The sequence below is a fragment of the Gnatocerus cornutus genome, chromosome 10 (assembly GCF_029298725.1).
Source record: "Gnatocerus cornutus isolate USDA-ARS CGAHR chromosome 10, icGnaCorn1.1, whole genome shotgun sequence".
NCBI classification, from domain to species: domain Eukaryota; kingdom Metazoa; phylum Arthropoda; class Insecta; order Coleoptera; family Tenebrionidae; genus Gnatocerus; species Gnatocerus cornutus.
Window position 1 is genome coordinate 2,799,434 of NC_142242.1, and position 13,433 is coordinate 2,812,866.

Sequence of the window (13,433 nt, forward strand, 5' to 3'; positions counted from 1 at the left end):
ACTACTGTTTAATCAGACTGAGAATGTATCCTTTGAACTGTGACATAAATCCGTTGAAGTTCGTTTCAATTTCTAGCTCAAGTAAAATAATTTTCTCCACTTCAAAAGAGAAGAAAACCCTCAAATTGCCTTCTGTTATTTTTCCAGAAATATAAAGACATCTGTAATAATTCTTATCGATACAGCGCTACCTTGAACTCTCTTTTATTCGTTGAATTATACAAGCCGGGAATTTTAAATTGCTAATCACTGCTATTTCCGTTACCACTAGCAAATTTTTTAACGGCTCATCAAATGCCTTCGAATCCCTTGCTACATTTGGAGTTTTTCCGGGCTAAATATCTCATGATATGTACTGACATTTTCCCTTTTTTTTCCTCGCGTAATGAAAAAAAGAAAATGCAAACACACCTGCTCATACAAAATTTAAAAATACATACATAACAAAAAAAGTGAAATGAAATCTAATCGAACGTGGATTATGGATGTAACGTAGACTGCGTCTAAATATTGAAACAAGGTTCCCAATAACTCGATTTTTATGAAAGATTAATTATGTAGAAACTATTATTTCAAAGTAATTTGTAGAGCGGAGCAACTCACGTCGTCATGATGATATTGATCTTAGGAAATGTTTATGAAGTACAAACGGCGAAAAGAAATTTGATGACCTTTTATGTAAAGATTTTAATTGAATGTAGCATTTATTAATTTATTTAGACTGCCACAATGCGATAACTATTTATAGTAAGTATTGGTCAAGGTGAATCTATAAATCCATTACTTATATTACATTCTTTCTTTAAACCAAACTTTAACAAACACGAGCGATGTAAAATAAAACGAGCTGATAATACCCGCGCATTAAATTAATTATGAAATTATAATACACTTGGAGTCTAACCCAAACGTGCACAAAGAACTCAAACAATATGTTCAAATATACATCGTCTATCATAAGTTCATAATTCATGACAAAAAACAGTAACAAAGAAGAATTGTCATGAAGAGAGAGCAGTAAATTAAACATATAAACCACATCATTACATTTTCCCACAATTTTTAGCGCTTTGGAAATTTTCGGACGATTGTTATGAAATTTGTAAAACTCCGGTAGTTCCATCAAAACCAACATAAAATAATTTGTTGAGTAATTCAGCACAAACAGGCTTAATTACAAATAAACACGTCAAAAAAACAATATTCTAGAGAAATTATTCAATTTGGCCAGCCTGAAAAAAGGCGAACAGTAGCGGGCGATTTAAAATGCACGATTACCAGAACAGAGAAAATTTCCTACAAAAAATCCGGACGGTGCAAAAAGGTTAATGAAAGCATTAAATGAAAAATGAGAAATATCATTTTATTCTAAAACATCAAAAAGGCTTTTTAAAACATCCGAGCAAAACATTTATTGATGTAACTCTGGGAATATTATCTCATTCAGAGAATATTTTTACATAATAAAAACTTGTTCGGAATCGGCGTTCGTTTAATGTTTGATAGCCGATTTCGTTATTATCTCGTCCACAAACAAATGCAGCAGCTGAAAAATAAATCAGCCGTCTCATTAGAGGCCGTAAAACAGCCGATTTTACACCTACAGACTTATGGAGGTGTATAAAATCACCAGACCACTCACGACGCCCAATTTTCACAAAAATAATTAATTCGGAAGTGAAAAAAAGATCAAAGAGGAGTTACCCCCTCGTGTGTTGAAATTAAATCAAATACAAACATTTTTATTTTATTTTGTTTACTCCGGAATATTAAATAAGGAATTATCATTTTCACAGAAGGCAATTTCGAAAGCGAGTGTCATTTTTAATTTATTTATGTCAAAGCACAAAATAAAAGAACAAAGAGGGGCGAAATCGTTTCTTTTTCAGGTAAGCGCTCGGAACTAGTTTTTTATCGCTTTAGATTTTATCCACATAACTGGGCTATGACAGTGCTCAGGTTCGTGATGCGGTTCGGCGATTATTATTCAACCGCCGAAAATAGCAATAACAATAATAATTAATAAAACCACTTTTGAGATAATGGTTTTAAATTGAATTCCACGTTTTTTTCGCACACGTCCCTTTTAAGGTGCTGCTCCACTAGTCGCAACTTTATCTTAAAAGCGTGCTAATATTGATAAGTTTTATCAAAGTGGGAAACTACTCAAGTTAAATATTTTCCCACAAATCCACTTTTTTCAATATTTAGTTCAAATAGTAGGTGTATGATAACATCGCCTTCCAGTGAATTAGTTTATTAGTGGTGGTGGTGATAAAAGTGGTGTGTCCTTAGAAAGGAAGTTGATGAATTTCTCTGAATTAGTGTATTTATTTAGGAAAATGTAAAACTGTAGATATGCAAAGTGGGGTGTGTTAGCGAATATAGCAAATATGCACACGATGACGTGGGTAAAGTTTGCGTAGCAATTAAAGACAGCATGAGTGATCTAAGAAGTCGATAAAATCACAAACTTTAGTAATTTAACAATAGTGTAGCAACAAAACCATAAAACGACGCTTCAATCAAGGCGGGTTTAGTGGCTTTAGTGTCGCCGAGGGATGAGTGTGCTCTTAGTCACAGGATTTTAATACATAAATGCAACGTCTATAATCGAACTGTCGACATGTTTATGAATCTATGAAGAAACGAGTCGAGGCCCGACCCCGATGATAAAAGAGGCACGTAATTTCATAAACAATGGTACATTATGGTGGTTTAACGACAGTCGACATGGCAACAAGGGCATTATATTTGCAAAAGCAACCGCGCTTTTATTGAAGCTTTTTTCCAAGAACTTTCCGGATTTCTTACCAGTGGATGACAAACAGCTTTTAAATCAAATTACACCCTCTGATTATTTTGATTGATGTCAATAAAAAGATAGTTATTGAAAAACTCGGCTACATTGTACGGATTCCAATTTATTTACTGACCTTCACTGTAATAAACTCTCAGAAGTTAACAATGTTTGGAATTCTTTTATCGCGATTTAATAAAAGTCAAAACTGGTAAAGTTACCTTTAAATTTCATTATACGGAGTGTTTCACTTGTACAGCCGTAACTAACAAACGTCTCATTCTTTTTTTAGAAAAATTGAATCTCGTCTTTTTTTTAATACTCGAAACGTCTACAAGAAGAAGTGAAACGAATTGAAACTTGTTAAGTGATTTTCATCACGCTTATTTCAGAAATACGGAACTAGCCTTTGTGTGCTTCTCAAAAATAAATTACTGCCGTAAAAAAATGTTGACAAGTGGGAATGGGAGATAAAACGATTTTTATTTGTCACATTGACAGAATTATCTGAACGCATACGAGTCATTAAATAAATGTTGGGACGTCTCAGAATCAAATTAACATCCTTTTTCGTTTACATATTTAGTCTAATATATCGTTATCTAATTTTTGTAAGGTTGAACCACTTATCATCGTGTTTGTATAAAAGCCACTTTCATCGTTCTCAGGAATTACTTTAGAGAAAAGCTATTTTATCAAGTTAATTAAAAACATAAATAGAGGTGCAACGATTTACTTGTTTTTTATTCAGTTAAATCAACCCCCAAGACACAGGAGCGATTCATAACCCAAAATTATAACCAATAATATGTCACGATAAAAACTTAAACTCATGAAAATAATGGCCAAAAGATGATAAAATTTCTTTTCGAAACTTTAGAGGCAAATCTCGGGCGGTTCAACTTCCCAAAGTATTTCGATTTATGTCCCGCTGGAATCTTAAATAAATATGCCACTAGGGCATAATTTCACACGTTTGTTAGATTGAATATTTCATGAAAGCGGTCTCATTTCATCCTAAAAAATCGTCACATAACCCGCTGAGCGTAAATCTTTGATAAACACATCCCCCATTAAATGTATGCGCATTAATGTATAGAAATAAGAACTATCCAAACAAACGGATATTGAAAACACACAAAAGAATTTGCAAAAAATTCGATATTTCCAAAGTAAACTCCAGTCCCTCGTTCAACAACTTCGGGCTGCACCATTGTGTTTCTTTCACGGTGGTCAATAGTCCATAAAATGTTATAATTAATGGTTAGCAAACATGAAATTAAAAAATTCTTTATCCTGTTATACCTCGGCTAAATACTGATTAAAACAGAGTGGATCTTTCATCATGTATCTTCTTAGAAAATTAATTTGATCTGAATTACGACGGCTGGCGCGAAGACAATAAAAAGCCAACAGGAAAAAACGACACGCCATAACTTAGAATACTCAAAAATCGAATCAAAATCTCACTCAATCAAAATTTTACATTATTTATCGCTAATCACTACTACCACATGCGCATTTAATGAGTTAACAAGCAACAAAAGGTGTTAGTAAACTACTTTAGACTAACACGAAATCTATTTCTGATTTCTCGGGAATAACAATGAGTAATGGCATGTCAAAAAATGTAAAGTTACTTAGAAATTTATTTAAAACGAATCTATGATTTTTCCCAATTATTGGGAATTCTAAAATTTGCTAAAAACATCCCGAGCGTAATTAAAACGTTCGAAAACAATAAATTAAAAAACTTTTGAAAAAAATCGAGTCCGTGCAAAAACCCAATTAGCTCCTGAATCTGTCGAAAACTGCAACAGGGTATTTCGACAAATATATTTGTACATAAAAGTGTAGAAAATCAATGATTCAATATCTATGTAGTTATATTTGTCATGATTCTGACTTTTACATATTTCAATTTTTATCAATAGTTTAATACGTATAATGCCGTGCGAATTGAAATTGAAATTTTATTTACAGTGTTTCAGAACCGAATTTTGCCGTTTTGCAAAACGTCAAAATAAAAAATTGTTTGAAATGAAACTTTAATAAATATTAGGACTTTTACAAAGCTCCTATTTTGGTTGGAAAATGATAAATTCCAAATCCCAGTATTTCAGCAACTAATTTTTCCACGTATTTTTCTGCTCGGATTCAGTTTCAACTAAACAGACTTTATTACAATTGTATACCTAAATCCAGTCAATCAGATTCATTTTTAGTAGCAATGAACTGTAAAGTTACCGTGCTGGCTATTTCCGGAAAATTCATTATCCACAGCCGCGATTGAAACAATTTAATATGGTCCAAATCAGGAGTGTAAATTTGTAGAAATTTAAACCACAAACAAAACAGTTTAGAAATATTCAGATGAGCTGGCTGAAGTGTTAAAAAATGGAATTTTCATCATTTCGAAAATAAAACGTGGTGATTTATCTGTCAACAACTCAAAAATGGTGTTTGATGTTAAAAAATGTCAGATATTTGTCAAACACTATTTTGAATGAGCCAACAACTCAAAATAATGTTCGTTGTGAGAAAAACGTCGCGTTTTTGCTGAAATACCGCCAAATGGACTTGGGCACCTGACCAAGGTGTATTTTCAGGCGAGCTTCTTTCTTCATTCATATTGAATTTTTGTGAATTTCTCTCGGCAAATGGGACTTGAATGAAATTTATCGCGGCAATGTTAAAGATTCCGTGTCGTATAAATATTTAGTTAAGTGGATTATAAAGCACTTGAAAAAGAGTAAACATAAATAAGGAAATGTAAACAATGGGTCCTGAGAATAACAATAAAATAAAAAAGGTGAAGGCGACGCGAACGTTAATATTCGGGAAAATGAAGAAATTGTGCAGATTGGAGTGTTTGTTAAATTAAATTGCAAAGTTTGAATAGCAATTGAACGCTGGAAATTTGTTTAAGTGTATGCAATAACCGTAGGAGCACGTGAATCGGTTATAAATGAAAGTGTCTAGACGAAACATTTTTAAACAAAGACGAATTTAATCGAAAATATATTAAGCGTTCAGAATTTGAATGAATGAAAGAAAATGTTGAGATACGAGTGTTTAAAACATTTATTCTTGATAGCACCTGACAAGATGATTAATGAGAGGAAATGCATGTTTTGACAAATTAAAACGAGATGAAAGAAACATTGGGGGTTGCTAAGGGAGTGAAATTTTATTTCTTACCTTATTTCCTTATCGCAAAGGCCAGTTCGGATGTCTTTAGGGGCACAAAGGTCATGCATAGATTCAGCAGCATCCAAAAGAGTGAATGTTTTATGTGAAACAACATCAGCTCTTCCAAGACCACTCCAAGAAACCGATGCTTCACTCCAGAAGATTCCTCCGAAGCGTCTTCACAACTACACCGTCTCTTCCTCCAGAACAACAACAAATCCAATGACCATCTACTCCATTTTGAAACCGTCTATGAAGAATGCATGAAACGCGAATTCTTTGTGTTAAAACGGGTTTTACTCGCACTTTTCTATCAACTTTTATTTATTTCCAAGACAACTTCTGTCAGAAACAACACTTATTTCCATTTTTGCGTTGGGAGTGTCTGTACATGTACAAAATATTCGATTCCCAAATTACATCGATGCTGCAACGAAATTCACTTACTACCGAGTTATACAAACTAACTCTAGTTCTGTTCAGCCTCGCAAGATGGTACTACTGCATGGGGCGCTGATCGACAACCCCGAGGTTCTCAAAGCTCCGCCCCTAAGGTCACTGAATGTTTACTTGCAGCAGTTCTCAACAACGACAGGAGTTATACAACCAGAAATACACCAAAAAAGCACAGAATACCAACAAATCAAAGATAAATCTTTTATAAGGAAGCAACAGCTTTTAAAGTTTCTCAACAAACTTCAAAGATCAACCCCCAAATGGAATTATGCAAATGCAGTTCTAGCTGCAGGGCCTAAAAGGATGAAGCCCTTCATCAAATTTTTGATGAAATAAACCGATTAAAGTTGATCAGAGTGCAGTATTACGCAAATCACAGTTTTTTACTTTCTGGATTGGTTAAGATTCAAAAGTTTAGAACTACTGACTATACATAAAGTGACGAAATTGAAAATGTAAAACCAATAATAAAACATACAGACAGAACTAGAACACAGGAATCAAAAATAAATAAATACTACACAAGCTAACATCATTGCAAATATCGTCACAGCTTCATTTTGCCCTTTTTAGATTTTATTGTGTAAGGTAAAGCCGTTTTAGAACCTCTCAGTTAGAACAGTGATCATTTATTACCAAAACAAACTAAATTTCATAAATCAAATATTTACGCATTTCAAACAAAAATAACCGTGTGATTAGAATTGTTTGCAAATATCAACTACGATTTCGTTAATCTTTCTAATCAGTAGCGTACTGTCACGTTCTTCAATCAGCTGACTTGAGAAATTGTTAGTTTTAGTGCCATAAAACTCATCAGAACTAGGTAATTATCCAAATTTTCAAGACCAAGGCTATTCTACATGTAGTTCATGGCCGGATAAATTATTTCCTTCCGACAGTAACAATGATAATTCTAGCGTGAGCAAGTTTGGCCCAAAATGAGTGTTCTAACCCATCTGGACCTGTGACCAGCGTCTCCTATAGAAGTCCGGATCTGGAACTATTACGTAGTTTGATCCAACTCTAATTTTCGTGAATTTTTAGGACACTTCGTTCGTTTCGGTGTTTTTAGTTACCTCAATTGGTATGTCCGCAAAGTTAAAAATTTGGCGCGAATCCGCGAGTTTAATTTTGGCGGCAAAAGCAGCGTTTTCTCAAACAAACCGCTTTAATTATAAAGTTTTGTGCCTAAAGCGCAGCTCGAAATCGCAATTTATGCCAGAAACTTACGTCTTTCCCGGTGGGAATGTGTGCAAAAGCGATAAGGATGTCGGTTGGTTAAAATTGTACGAAAACTTCGGATTTTCTAAACAATCATTTGATGATCTACGACCCGTTGAAAATGTGCCCGCAATTTTACAAAACGGCGAAATCGACAGCTTGCCGAAATATTTATCTTTCAGGATATGTGCTATCAGAGAAACGTTTGAGGAATGTGGAATTTTGCTCTGTAAAGCTCCAGAAATAACCACCGATTCGAAATGGGCCTCGTTCATTGGTAACTCCGAAAATGAATGTGGTGTTAAATTAAACATGATTTTTAGGCGGACGCGAATTTATTGAATGGCAACATAGAGTGCATGATGATCCAGATGAGTTCCTCAATCTGTGTAAGCACTTCGGATTTTTCCCCGACGTTTGGGCACTGAAAAATTGGAGTAACTGGGCCACGCCACCGTCGAATTTAACTCTGAAATTTAACACGATATTTTTCATTGCTACTTTACATCAGATGCCGGCGGTTCAAAGAGATGAAAGAGAAATTCAGGACTTAATGGTGCGTTGGCAAACACATTGCACTCTTTGATACATTTGAGTTATTTTAGTGGACCACCCCGGAACGATGCATTGAGATGAATAATCAGCAAGTCGTTATGCTTCCAACACCGCAATTTTACGAAATGGCACGTCTTAAAACGGTAGCAGATGTAGAAGCATTATCTGCGTTTGCTCACGAGAGAAGCAAATTTGGGCTTGAGACGTTTTGGCCACATAGAATTAAAACTGATGACGGCGTGTACAGCATTTTGCCAGGTAAATACAGGAATTTCACCAGATGAGTTTGAGTGACAACTTTGCAAATTTAATCAGTTAAATCAATGGACTCTGGCAGACCAATTTAATTTATTGACGTCATTGTTAGTACTCAGATTTTCTTGTTATTTTTCCATCAAATCTGTTTAAGGTGATGACTTATATCCTGGGAGAATTGACAAGGACGATACCAATATCCCCCACGTGCCGAAGCTTCCAGGAAGTGAGACAAAAAACCGGATTCTGCACAAATCTGAATATTCCAACGATATCGAAATCAAGAATTTCACACCGAAATGTAGACATATTTCACCAAAATAAAGACTTGAGTTAATTGACTTAATTTATTTGGCGAAAATGAGTTACATTATAGAAAATGTTATAAACTATAATATTCAACGAAATATAAACATTTGAGATAAAATAAACATACATAAAAATATAAGAAACAAAGTGCTTACAACATGGCCCCTTAAATCATTAATACATATAAAAAAGACATATAAAGCAATTAGATAAAACGTATAAAAATAATATTATAAGTACGGCGTAGATCTAAGCATTATTAAAAATTATTTCGAGCATTTGTTCGCTTCTCAACTGAAAAATAGATTTTGATTGCACTTATCAATGATTCTCTTTGTACGATTATTACTATTACTATAGCAGCAGATTGAGAAAAGATCACAGATTTTTTAATTTACACGAACTTATTAACGAAATACGGGTTAATATTTCTGCTCAAGTATAAAATTGTGCATAATTTACATTTGTTTGGACTCGGTGAACTAAAAAAGTTCCCTCAACATCACAAAAAATAAACAACCACTTATTTGTAAGTACGAAAGAATTGACAATGTTGAGGCGCCTTAAAAAGGAATGTTCGTTAACGAAGATTATCACAAAAAGTCGTGCATTCTGCCCAAGCCAATAACAAAAAAATATTAAAGGAATTAAACCTACTCTAACGGTTTAGTATTGCAGGAACTATTTTAATAATTGGATTTCTTACTCCTAAGCAACTTTAAAAACTAAACTAATCTGTTGCTACATTTCAAGAGAATTTAGCTGAAATTTCATGTTAAGCTGAATTCGAAATGCAAAATGGATTGAAACTCGTAAAGCAACCGTTCAAAAAGATTATCAAAAAAATATTGAGATCTTATTACGAAAATATTGTTTAATTGGTTCGTAGAACTGGTACCGTAGCGACACCATCTCCGGAATATTTCTAAGGCTACCAAACAATTCACAATCAGTTTCTAACATTATAATAGTGGCAATAAGTACAAATATCGTTACTATAATGAATGTGGGAATAAACGCGCCCACCACATTAAATTTCCTAGGTTTTTTAACGCTCGTTTGTAAACTATGTGTAGTATTTGGCAGGCAAATTCGACCATCAACCTGAGAATGAGACAAAGGAGTTTGGCTACGACTGGAACGATGAGAAGGATTCGTAGTTTCATAACCGCGATAACTATCAATTAACTGAGATTCGGATGAAGAATGTTCGAATGAGTCTCGGAAATAATAATCACTGAAGCGATCCATCGAATCATCCTTTAATACTGCAAAAAAAACATAAATCCGCTGGATTACCATCAAGTTGTTTACCTGTCGTTCGAAGCTTCGAAGCGCCCATCGCTTCCTGGTCTTCCGACACAGTTTCTAAGGCAGCAACATCACTGTAAGCTTGGGAGGGGTTCCCGTCTAATCCCGACAATAACCCGGTACTGTTGCTGGACTCCATACGAGAACCCCCCGCATCCGAGTGGCTCGACCGGGGCAAACTACTATAACCTGTGGGAAAAACAAGATAATCCAGGAAAATCCAATGTTTTTCTACTGACCTAAATGGGGTTGTAGAGGAGTAGAAGGGGTTGCAGGTACACTAGACGCTTTCCGCCGGAGACTCGACGTGCGTTGAATGCTCGGTTCCTCACGGGTAGGAGAGCCGCTATCTTCTAAAATTTCTTTTTCGGTCCGGCCTGTATATTTGAATTTGGTGCCCCAGGAAAAGAAGCCGCCGCCCGTCACTGTAGGCGCGTCGGAGCTTGCTGGCAACCTGCCAAAATCTGTTTTCTCAAGGCAAAAAAACAACGTTGAATACATACGTAAAAAATAACATTTGTTCTATTGCACATCTCCAGACGTGTCGACAGGAGGCGCCAGTAGGACACTTAAATCCAACGGTGTGCTTTTTCTACGGTGATTAATTAGATGATTATTTATTGGATGGTTATTACTTACATCGTTGTAGTTTAGGTGAATTATGAACATTTTGCCTTCGTAATTGATTTTTTGGATGTCGGGCCATCGAAAGTGGTGCGTTTTTCGACTACCCTGAATTGTCAAAATGCCGGCGTAATTAATCCCTAAATATAGCTGCGTGCCCTTATGGTCCTGCGAACATATCATCTGCTTACATTATAAAAAGGAGTAACGGACCGTGGATTAAAAACGGGTGGTAAAACTGGAGGGCCTCCAGTTTAACCACCAGAGGTTAATCCAGTGCTCTGGAAAACAAAAGAATACGTTCCACAACTGACCTTCACCGGATGGGGATCTACACCATAAGTATCAAGTTGGCAAGCAAGTTTCAAAAAAGTGTTTTCCACCTGTGACGGACTTTGGCCTTTAAGTTGCTTCTGGTGTATTTCCATAGCCTTATCTTCTATGGTTTCAGTCTGTTTGAGTAGGATTTTAAGTTCACTCATGTAATTTCCCACGTGGATTTCTGGATCATAATCTCCTAATTCTCCCTGCAGAATGAGGGCTGCTAACATTGCAGCTTCATTAGTCGCACAGTACAGTCGTCCATGCAATAAATCTCTTTTCAGTTGCAAAAATATCTGGTAGCGCGTTATTTCTTCTTTAAGGCGAAATGGATCAGGTGGGTAAAATTTTACGCGAAAACTAAACAAAACTGGATCCAGGTCTTTTACTTGCTTACAAATGGATTTGCCCAAATCTAACCAGTGCTACAAGAAAAATATATTATTTTTGTTCTTCAGATCCTTCAACAACTTACTCTTTGGTCTTGAATATCGACATACCGGAGCCCTAAGTAGTCTTGCTCTACTAGATTTAATTGTTGGCAAACGTATTCCAATAAATATTTTCCTTTGTGATGAGGCTACAAGACAAACTCAATAAAAAAAAGAAAAATAATATAATTACCTACTTTATATTCACATTCTAGTATTTCTGTATCCTCCAGTAACCGGACCGTGCATTTATAAACAATATTGCTGTCATGTTTTGAACCAAATTTTAACATTTTTCACTTTTAACATAAGTCTATTTCATTCAATTTGGAATATTAAAATTTCTACTAATTTTGCAATGGACAATTTTTGATGTAAATAACACAAGAAAACATTTGACACATATTTTTGACAGAAGGTTAGATCTTGTTACAACTACGTGAAGTTAGATGCGGATCACAAGGTCACAGCGCACGTTACCAACCTCCAACACTAACTGAGACATTGAATTCCCCTGCTACAACGATCGTACTATAGGAGGGGAAGCCAGCCCCTCAATGCAATACTCCGCCCATTGTACTAAAAAGTAGGAGGATGTACCATTCCAGTTCGAGTACTAGTTCTAGATGGGGGAGAAAAAACCAATGGGTGGGTGAGCTCGATCCCTACTATATCCCTACTTTAATTAATGTTATCTTGGCCGAGCCCCCTAGAATTGATAAAAAATTCCATTAGTAACCACTAGGAATGTAAATTTTTAAAAGCACTCTTGTTGATTTTTCACTGAGATTTTTGGAACATGTGTTTTTAAAAACAAAACAGTTATTATCAAATTATTAAAACACTCAAAAATTATTTTAGACTACTTTGGAAAAGGTGTTCTTGAAAACAAAATTTTTATTGACTAATTAATTCGCTCCAATTCACCCCAAATGATTTTCGTAAAAGAAACAAATTTTGCACCAAATTATCTGTTCTGGCCTGCAAGGAACTTGTTTTGTTGATAATGATTAATCCCTTGGTACTCCCAGTACGTGCAGGAATGCAAGTACTAGTCATTAATGTAGCCACCTATTAAATAACTGTTTTATTACATGTCACACTTCCTATAAAAAAACTTGTTTATATTTTAATTCAAGCTTCCGAGCTTCAGACAAAAAAGGTGAAAACACTTTCACTAGATTCACTGAGGAATCCAGTCAAAAAACGAGTTATGACGTCAACTGGTTGCAACATCGCCTGTTATATGAAAACTAGAATTTTGTTCTTTAAGGGTGTTGGTTTTGATTAACTTGTTATTAACAAACAAAAACATTTCGCACCAAATCACCCCAAATTTTTGCTTGTTCTGTTCATGATTCACTCCTTTGACACATGCGACGTACTTGCAGTACGTGCATGAATGTAAGTAGACTAGTCATTGTTGCACCTGTTCAAAACATTCCAATTTTCCTGGTCACACTTCCTATAACAAAAATCTTGTTTACATTTTGAATCCAGCTTCCGAACTTCGGCCAAAAAAACGTGAAAAAACATTCGCTAGATACGCCGAGGAATGCAGTCGAAGAACGAGTTTTGATGTCATCGGACTCCTGTGGTTTTCAGTCGAACTGGTTGCAACATCGTCAGTTATGTTCATGGTTATCGAAACCAGTATTTTTGTCTTTAGGGTTTAGATTTAAAAAAAGTCATTGTGTAATTATTTCCGTCTAATTCGTTCCAAATTACTTTCTTAGAACAAAAACATTTCGCCCCAAATCGCTTCAAATTATCTGCTCTGGCTTGCAAGAAACTTGTTCTGTTCATGATTCACCCCTTTGACACGTGCGACGTACTCGCAGTCATTGTTGCATCTGCTCGAGAAATTCCAGTTTTATTACCGAGTCACACTTCTTACAAAAAAGACTTGTTTATTGCTTCCGAGCTTCGGACAAAAAACGTGTGAACACTTTCAC

The 13,433-nt window shown here is 35.2% G+C and overlaps 3 protein-coding genes across 6 annotated transcripts in view; 1 reads left to right on the plus strand and 2 right to left on the minus strand.

The window, feature by feature from the left end:
* Window positions 1–6,094, minus strand: part of PlexB (plexin B) — a 33,788-nt gene extending 27,694 nt beyond the window's left edge. For both annotated transcript variants that reach the window (XM_088047118.1, XM_088047119.1), the window contains exon 1: window positions 6,002–6,094. The gene's annotated coding sequence lies outside the window, so the exon portion shown is untranslated. The remainder of the gene's footprint in view (window positions 1–6,001) is intronic.
* A 984-nt stretch (window positions 6,095–7,078) lies between these two features.
* LOC148167132 (acyl-coenzyme A diphosphatase NUDT19-like) lies at window positions 7,079–8,820 on the plus strand. 2 transcript variants are annotated; one of them, XM_088047774.1, is made up of 5 exons: window positions 7,079–7,274; window positions 7,351–7,949; window positions 7,996–8,228; window positions 8,278–8,485; window positions 8,637–8,820. In XM_088047774.1, exons 2-5 carry the CDS (start codon window positions 7,538–7,540, stop codon window positions 8,804–8,806), a joined length of 1,023 nt encoding a protein of 340 aa, XP_087903900.1. In that variant the 5' UTR covers window positions 7,079–7,274; window positions 7,351–7,537; the 3' UTR covers window positions 8,807–8,820. The 2 variants fall into 2 exon arrangements, with proteins under 2 accessions (XP_087903900.1, XP_087903899.1); XM_088047773.1 differs by having other exon boundaries at window positions 7,369–7,949.
* Frmd5 (FERM domain containing) lies at window positions 8,818–11,956 on the minus strand. 2 transcript variants are annotated; one of them, XM_088047772.1, is made up of 8 exons: window positions 11,676–11,956; window positions 11,523–11,627; window positions 11,041–11,472; window positions 10,742–10,894; window positions 10,606–10,694; window positions 10,342–10,556; window positions 10,106–10,291; window positions 8,818–10,059 (listed from the first exon to the last, which is right to left on the minus strand). In XM_088047772.1, exons 1-8 carry the CDS (start codon window positions 11,769–11,771, stop codon window positions 9,629–9,631), a joined length of 1,707 nt encoding a protein of 568 aa, XP_087903898.1. In that variant the 5' UTR covers window positions 11,772–11,956; the 3' UTR covers window positions 8,818–9,628. The 2 variants fall into 2 exon arrangements, with proteins under 2 accessions (XP_087903898.1, XP_087903897.1); XM_088047771.1 differs by having other exon boundaries at window positions 10,742–10,909.
* Window positions 11,957–13,433: the final 1,477 nt, after the last annotated feature.